The 8,782-nt window shown below is 47.6% G+C and overlaps 1 protein-coding gene and 1 pseudogene across 1 annotated transcript; both read left to right on the top strand.

The window, feature by feature from the left end:
- The first annotated feature begins 287 nt into the window (after positions 1-287).
- LOC123075586 (protein LIFEGUARD 2-like) lies at positions 288-2,325 on the top strand (annotated as a pseudogene).
- A 4,554-nt stretch (positions 2,326-6,879) lies between these two features.
- Positions 6,880-8,336, top strand: LOC123080634 (glucan endo-1,3-beta-glucosidase, acidic isoform). Its single transcript, XM_044503562.1, has 2 exons — positions 6,880-7,062; positions 7,162-8,336. Exons 1-2 carry the CDS (start codon positions 6,987-6,989, stop codon positions 8,088-8,090), a joined length of 1,005 nt encoding a protein of 334 aa, XP_044359497.1. The 5' UTR covers positions 6,880-6,986; the 3' UTR covers positions 8,091-8,336.
- Positions 8,337-8,782: the final 446 nt, after the last annotated feature.

The following is an 8,782-nucleotide window of genomic DNA, read 5'->3' as shown; positions in this document are numbered from 1 at the left end:
CCTCTCCACCAACACAGATTCGAAACCGCTCGAGAAATCACCATGCAAACTCTGTCTCTCTCCACACAAGGATTGCCTCTGTCCTTCTACCAACGTACGGAACCACGTAAACCCCACTTTTCCAAGAAGGAGCCGCGAAGCAATCCCACCGCCCTGCATCTTCGTTGCCCAGCAGGTCATACGCTCCGTCTCATCTCATCTCACTATATAAGTCGAGGAGTGGAGCCTTCTCGGCGCATCATCCTTGTCGCCATCACCATTCGCTTTGCTCCTCCCCTTCCGCCACACCCGCGAAAACCCTACCCTCCAAAGGCTGCTTCCCTGGTCATCGCATCGCGGGGCGAGATGTCCGGGCACCAGAAGGGCGGCGACATCGAGGCGGGGACGTCCGGTGGCATTGCCACGGCGCCGGCGCAGGTGCTGTACCCCGGGATGGCGGAGAGCCCCGAGCTGCGCTGGGCGCTCATCCGGAAGATCTACGTCATCCTCTCCCTGCATCTTCTGCTCACCGCCGTCGTCGCGGCCGTCGTCGTCAAGGTCCGGGCCATCCCGCACTTCTTCGTCTCCTCCTACGCCGGCCTCGGGCTCTACATCTCCATCCTCATCTTCCCCTTCATCGGTGAGAATTCAAACTAGCACCATATTTTCTGTTACGAATTTGTCGCTGCAGTTTCGATCCGTCCGATTATAGGGTTTCCTTCGCTGCGAGCGTCTCGAATATATTCCATTCACTACTGTTGCATTTCCAAGAAGGGAAAGTTGTGGCCGTTAAATTTTGAGGGGCTTGGTGAGAGGACAGGACTAGATAGCTTTCCCTTTGCGTGCTCTGCTCTGAATTACCTTTGGATGCCGTTGCGTCCCCGCAAAGCTATGGATCGCAGCATGTACTCTTAGTTTTGCAGTGAATTGCAACATGTACTCTAGTATTTCTTTACTAGAATGGGATCGGACGTGGTTGCTTTGTGAGTTGCAGTGCTGCTGTGCCCGTTGCTAAAATGCTTGTTAACTTTTTTTATGCAGTGCTGTGCCTGTTGTACTGCTACCGTCAGAAACACCCAGTCAACCTGCTGCTGCTCGGCGTCTTCACAGTGGCCATCAGCTTCTCTGTGGGCATGACATGTGCCTTTACTAGCGGTATTTCTCTTCCCACACCATGAATTCTGTTCTTGCCCGCAGATTCTGGCTTGTTCTTGAGTCTTCTAATGCCCCTCTCGTTGTGTCAATTCATTACACGTGCATGACTAGTAAGCATGTTAGTCACCATGTATGGCAATTGGATAGTTGCTGCCAATATGCCATGGCCATGCAAATGTTAGGCAACCCATGTGAGTGTAGCTGATGCATTTTCCCGGTTTGTGTTGAGGGCCAAGTTGTAGCTGTTGGTCACCTTTTATGCTATGCTTGTCTGAGTTAAGCATTTGTGATATGCTTGTCAGATTTTAGCATGCACGTGCTTTATTGTTTGGTCAAATTTACATGAAAGTTTCTGTGGTAAAAGAGATGTATGAGATGATAAGAAAGCAATTAGTTCATTTAATTAGTAGCTAATTTTGCGTTCTATATTATGAAATAAAGAAACCGCTAAAATAAAATATTCCGGCATGTGCACAGGCAAGGTCATTTTGGAGGCTGCGATTCTTACAACGGTGGTTGTCTTCAGCCTCACTGCTTACACTTTCTGGGCTGTAAAGAGGGGCAAGGACTTCAGCTTCCTTGGTCCTTTCTTATTTGCTTCTCATCATGTTGCTCGTCTTTGGTTTCATTCAGGTCAGATACCGTCCGTTTATCAGGCTTCTCTATTCTACAATCAGTCAATACTGATCATGGCTTCTCTAAATATGCAGATCCTCTTCCCGCTGGGCAAGCTCTCACACATGATCTACGGTGCGCTGGCGGCACTCATCTTCAGTGGCTACATTGTGTACGACACGGACGACATCATCAAGCGTTAAACGTATGACGAGTATGTCTGGGCCGCCGTCTCGCTCTACCTTGACATCATCAATCTATTCATGGCTCTGCTGACCCTGTTTAGCGCCGGTGACAGCTAAAGGGTATCGCCCTGCCCCTGTTCACGAGACCTCGACTTGAATAATTGTATAGGCTGGTCTTGCTTGCACGAGTGAAAATGTTGCTTAATAGTTAATGCTGTAGTTTAGTTGAGTTGATCCCTAGAGAGGAAACATAAGAAAAGTGCTGTGCATGTTGCATTGAGTGGTGTGCTGCTGCGTTTATATATCATTTCTTACTATAGCGGTTTCTGATATGATATCATTTGAGTGGCCATGTGATTTCTGTTTCTGGACGAGCACAATATTGCTTCCCAGCACCTATGAATTGGTCTCTTGGCCCGCCGTACGTTTGGATGGTGTTTGCCCTGGATTATGAAATAAATCACAATCAGACCGATTCTCCACTAGAACTAAATCAAAGAGACGCCCGTTCACATGTAGTATGAACAACCTGAATGTGTTTTCCCTTTGGTGACATGTTGAATCGGTACTGTTCAATGGCTAATGACTTTGCAGTGTACGTACGTTCAAAGAGGATGGTGCTTGAAGATTTCATCCAGTTAAGTTTGATGTTAGCACTGATTAGAGGGACCGGGGCACGGCCGGTTCGCCACTACCGCATGAGAGCAAAACCCCTGTGTGCTCCTCGGTGGCGAGCTCCGCAACTGGTCAGCTGGGAGCTTCTTGCCGACGGTGGGTGGACGGGATGGGGATGCGGCGGCAGCGCTGACGGGTGGAGATACAGGGGAAATGATTTTTTTTATATAAAAGAAGGGCTACCCCCTTCCAATTTTCATTAACGAAAACATACGGGGGAAATGATTTTTTTTTATAAAAGAAGGGCTTTCCCCTTCCAATTTTCATTAACGAAAACATACAGGGGAAATGATGGCAGCTAAGGTTTGAGATCCGTTGGTCGGCTTTTCATAGCGTGGGCGGGGCCGGGTCTGGAGGCGCGAGACAACTCGGGCAAATGGGTTGTGTAGCCAGGGAGGGGGGGGGGGAGACTTTTTTTTTGTCCAGGCTGTCAAACTATGGATTGTTTTTTAGCGATAATTCATAGTTTGCTCTTCTGAATTGTGAAAGTAGACTTATCAAGAAAGGAGGGAATGTCCTCTTGTGGAAGGTTTTAGAGAAAATATTTTTTTACCAATCTTAACTCATGAAAAATTCACAACTCTGTCTGCTACCTAGCAACATGTTGATAGCTTCTCACTTGACAATATCATACTTGAATCATTTTTGTTGCTACGTATCTTATCAAGTTGTAGTAACTTCATTTTTTTTGAAAGTTCACCCGGGGGAAATTTCCCACCTGAATTTTTATTTCAAGAAGGGGCAGATCCTAGGATATTGTTACAGCAAAGCGATAAAAAGGAAACAAAGAGAGGGAGGGGGCTTGGAGGTAGTTACATGAAACACTTGAGGATTTAAATGGAAGCAACCAAGCCATTGGTCGATCTCACCTCGGTGGATGGCTAGCATGCAAGGCCTTTAGAGAACAACGTTGTTGCGATAATTTTTTAGGAGAAGGGGAAGCACTGGTTGGAGGCCACCCGCGAAAGGCAACTTTGTTCTGGTGCTTCCAAAGTTGCCAGTAGCACAACCACACTAGCGCAAAGATACGTCACTAGGGAGACGGTGGCCGAGACATCTAGGATATGGAGCCGCCAAATATCGACATCGTCCAGGACGAACATCAAGCACATCCCAGAAACAACCGGTGAAGGAGCAGGAGAAAATCGGATGGTTTGTCGTCTAAATGACGACAATGCAAATGGTCTAGCACCGGTAGCATCGACGATTTTCTTCCGGAAAAGGACATCTCGCATGTGGATTCTAGCCTCGACCAGGAGCCACCCAAAGTAACACACCCACAAAGGGCTGCGACTGAGCCACACGAAGTCGGCAAATGGTCTAACCTCCGCGCCAAAACAACACAGGCCGTAGAGGGCAGATGTAGCCAACACGTCCTTGGCACTGGCGCAACAAGTGAGGGCGGTGGCTGGGGGTGGGGGTGGGGGGTTAGAGATGGATGGGAAGTGTTAGGTCAGGTTTTTGACATGTAAGGTGTTAGGCGAGCTTCCATGGGATTTTACGCATGTATTGTTGATCAGTGGTGGGCACATCTTTGCACTCGCCACTAGTAATTGATTATCAGTGAAGGGAAACCCTTCTGAACCGCCACTCATAATCATTACCAGTTGTGATTACCATTGGCGGACATTTTCTAGGGACCGCCACTATTTTGTTTTGCCATTTTTTCAATGTTAGAATTAGTGTTTTAGTAATAGATCTCTATTTTTTCTATATTGTAAGTATATCACTAAAAGTTACATGTAAAATTTCGGCAATATTTAGGTTTAAGTTTCGATTTTTAGGGCATTACATGAATTTCTAGGTATTTAATGGAGGTAAACAATTTTTGTTTTTAAGTGAAAATGAAGTCTGAAAAATATGAAACTTGGCATAGAGTCATGGTATGACCTCGAGGCATTGTGTTTAATTTTTTAGTGAGTTACAGAAATACTGTGATGTACTTCACTTAGAAACTGAAGCATCTTTGGGGAAGAAACTATGTTTCAAGAGGGAATGTGCAAGTTTACATGTGAAGTGACTAGTGCTTCGCCGGTTGGACTTGAGATTGTTTTCACACTCAACATACACCATTACATGTATCATGTCTTGGCATTTTGGGGTCTGTTTGCTATATTTATGACATTAAATGCATTCCAAGGCTTGTAATTGATGCAATTCAAACTTGAACTACAGGTACATGACATAATCCTTAGGAACGGGTTGAAAAAATATTATTGGTGATATGTGGTGTATTTTTAGGCCTTATGTAATGAAATAGGATGAGTCCTAGAGATCAGGTGAGACACACACCTACATGGTGGTTATTTAGATTTCAATTCCAAGAAATTCAAACAAATCCCGAAAATCATGAAATTTGGAATGGTGTTATGATATGACCAATAGATGATGCTATAAATTTTCGAGATTGTATTTGAATATAGCAAACAAGTATCGGGAAGGAATGAGTAAGGTTTACATGTGATGTGACTATTGCCTTGTCAGTTGGCCTTGAATTTTTCTTACATCCCTTATACACCATTACATGTATCATGTGAAAATATGGCATTTTTAGGGGTCTGTTTGTTATATTTAAGCCATTAAATGTATTTGTAGGCATTTTAATGGATATAACTCAGAACTGAATGTATGAAATAATTGTTAGAAATGGGTTGAAAAATATTATTGGTGGCCTTTAGTGTATGTTTAGCTCTTACGTGAGGAAACAAGAGGAGTCCAAGACACCATGTGGTTGAGACTCAGGCACCAACATGGTGGCTATTGACATTTTAATTTGAAAAATTCAAACGAAGCCCAAAACTCATGAAACCTGGCATGGTGTCATAATATGATCACCAAAGGCCGTGGTAAAAATTTGAGAATATTTTGTCAAAATTTTCACGTAGTCTGCTTACAAACTAGACCATGTGTGGAACCATGTTTATATGTGAAGCGACCACTTCTTCCTCAGCCGGCCTTAAAACTTTTTCCACAGTGAAAATAGACCATTACATGTGTCATATCAAAATTTGGCATTTTTTCAGGCCCGCTATCTATAATTAAGTTGTTAAGTGCATTACCTACATTTTTTACCAAGAAATCTCTTTAATGCCCTAAGAATAGCAAATTAACCTTAAAAACTGCCAAAATTTTATATGTAATTTCCAGTGATGCACCTTTCATGTAGAAAAAGGTTTGGACCGTAAGCCTAAATCAAAAATCCTAAAATTACAACAACAAAAAACTAGTGGCGGGCCTGCCAAATTGCCTGCCACTAGTACTTGACAGCCACAGGTAAATCAGCCTAAAATTACCAATGGCGTGCACAAACATGCGCCCAATACTTGAGTTATCAGTGGCGGGGTAGAAATATGTGCCCACCTTTTGATAAATGACTTAATGTTGTATTTCTACCCATACCTTTTTTTTACATTAGTATAGATTTTGTTTAATCTTCACAAAATTGCATGTTTTTTCTTTTCTCATTTGACAGTTTTTAAGCATTTTTATTTCACAATTGACGACTGCTTCAGGAAGCCGTACAGGCCGACGCGTGACCCACGTTGAATGTGCATGCGGGTACACACACCCTCCTAGGCCTCGGTTTGGGCCTGAATATGCCTCTCTGGCATGTTGGCTCATCCCAGGTGATCTCTTCCTTTTGCATTGTGGTAAATCCTATTTGGCCCTTATAGTGTCAAATCAAGTTCATTTCGCCCACATCGCTCATACCCCTCGCCATGGCTTCAAGAATGGGCCGGCCCATCACTTCGATAGTGGTCCGACCCAACAGTGTTTTCTTTTGCACCAGTTTTGGGAAGCGATGGTTTAGTTTGCTTTTTTCCTTGTCGTGGTTTGCCACTCGGTTTCCTCTTCGGTTCGCGCCGGAACTGGAACTGGAGTCCATGCTTCCAAAACCATTACCATCAACCATAGAACATGCCAACTCAGTCCGGTCAAAAGGATGTACGTATATGCTACGTACACTGGAATTCCACGCCGCAGACGACGAAGCACAGCTGTTTCCCCCCAAGTGCTGTGTACGCACTCGCCACGATTGGTGGACGAGCTCGCCGTCGCCGGCGCGGGCGTAGCTTACGGGCGATGTTTTGCGCCGAACCAGATCGTGACCTTGGCGCGTATTCCATTCCACGTACGAGGCCAGACTAGCAAACGTCCACGTACCGTGCCAGCAGCGCTGGAAAACGGAAGCTGCTGAAGAGCTGGCACCGGCGACCGCGTGCCGTGCCAAACTGCCTAATTACATTGCACACTAGCTTGTGTTGTGCGTATATAAATAGGGGGTGAAGGTTTGGTTCATTTCATGCAAAACACGCGCACACACGTACGTACCCCTACTGGTGCAGAGTTTGGTTGCACGAAGACGTACTAGCGGAGATGGCAGGGCATCGTGCCTGCATGTTTTCGGTGGCGTTGGCCCTTCTTGGAGTGCTTCTGGGATCCATTCCTGCAGGTAATTCCCTTCCCTTCATATTATCTATCGGGCAGTACGTACGTGCGCTATCGGGCAGTACTAACTCCAGTTGCGCGTTTCACTCTTGGAAACACACAGCGGTGCAGTCCATCGGCGTGTGCTACGGCGTGAACGGCGACGGCCTGCCCTCGGCCAGCGAAGTCGTGCAGCTCTACCAGTCCAACGGCATCACCGGCATGCGCATCTACTTCCCGGACGCCGACGCCCTGCAGGCCCTCAGCGGCAGCAACATCGACCTCATCATCGACGTGGCCAACGAGGACCTCGCCTCCCTCGCCTCCGACCGCGCCGCCGCCACCGCCTGGGTCCAGACCAACGTGCAGGCCCACCAGGGCCTCAACATCAAGTACATCGCCGCCGGCAACGAGGTGGGCGACCAGGGCGGCGACACGGGGAACATCCTCCCGGCCATGCAGAACCTCGACGCCGCACTCTCCGCGGCCGGGCTAGGCGGCATCAAGGTGTCCACGTCGGTGTCGCAGGGCGTGACCGCCGGCTACCCTCCCTCCCAAGGCACCTTCTCCGCCGGCTACATGGGACCCATCGCGCAGTACCTGGCCACCACCGGCGCGCCGCTGCTCGCCAACGTTTACCCCTACTTCTCGTACGTGGACAACCAGGCCCAGATCGACATCAACTACGCGCTCTTCACGTCGCCGGGCACCGTGGTGCAGGACGGCGCCAACGCGTACCAGAACCTGTTCGACGCCCTCGTCGACACGTTCTACTCCGCGCTCGAGAGCGCCGGGGCCGGGAGCGTCAACGTGGTGGTGTCGGAGAGCGGGTGGCCGTCGGCCGGCGGCACGGCGGCGACAACGGACAACGCGCAGACGTACAACCAGAACCTCATCAAACATGTCGGGCAAGGGACGCCCAAGAGGCCCAGTGCCATCGAGGCCTACGTGTTCGCCATGTTCAACGAGGACAAGAAGGGCCCGGCTGAGATCGAGAAGCACTTTGGGCTCTTCAACCCGGACAAATCGCCGGCGTACCCCATCAGTTTCTAAACGGCCGGCGCACATCTATACTCGTACATACGTAGCAAGACAACAAACATTTCCTTTTGCTCAGCTAAAATAAACTACTGCGGGCTTTGTACTTGAAGAAGGTGCCTCTACTGTAGAATGCGAGCATCATGCTTTGCATGGATGGCGGAAAAGGTCCCAAATTATTTGGACGACGAAAACGCCCAAATTCTTCACCGGAGACAAAAAAATAAGAGGCACACCGGCAATACTGTGATCTTTCTTTTACCACTTCTTTTTGGTGAGCCCTAGGTGCCGGTCGGGTAATAATTTCACTGGATCAACCGCTCCCTTGGCCGTCGGATCTGACATAAGTGACGATCCTAGGACGTCCTGGCAATACAAAACTCCCACATGCAACATATCTCTTTTATGTTTGCCAACATTTTATTTCCGTGGTGATTCTAATCGAGGTATATCGTTATGTGTGTACATTGGGAAGCAGTAATAGCTTTAGAGAATCTCTCACCAGCAAAAAAAGGAAGAAGCTCTAAAGCATGTCTGGCCGATCCCTAAAAAATGAGGAGTATCCGGCCGAGTATATTTACTCCACTAAGTTTTGATCGGACCTAGCCCATCCCCTAAAAAATGAGGCGGCACGCGGGGGTTGTTCCGTTCATGCCGCCTCCTCTCTCTCTCTCTCTCTCTCTCTCTCTCTCTCTCTCTCTCTCTCT

The sequence above is a fragment of the Triticum aestivum genome, chromosome 3D (genome assembly GCF_018294505.1).
Source record: "Triticum aestivum cultivar Chinese Spring chromosome 3D, IWGSC CS RefSeq v2.1, whole genome shotgun sequence".
Lineage (NCBI taxonomy): Eukaryota > Viridiplantae > Streptophyta > Magnoliopsida > Poales > Poaceae > Triticum > Triticum aestivum.
The sequence above is the reverse complement of the archived record's forward strand: the minus strand, read 5'-3'. Positions and strand labels throughout refer to the sequence as shown.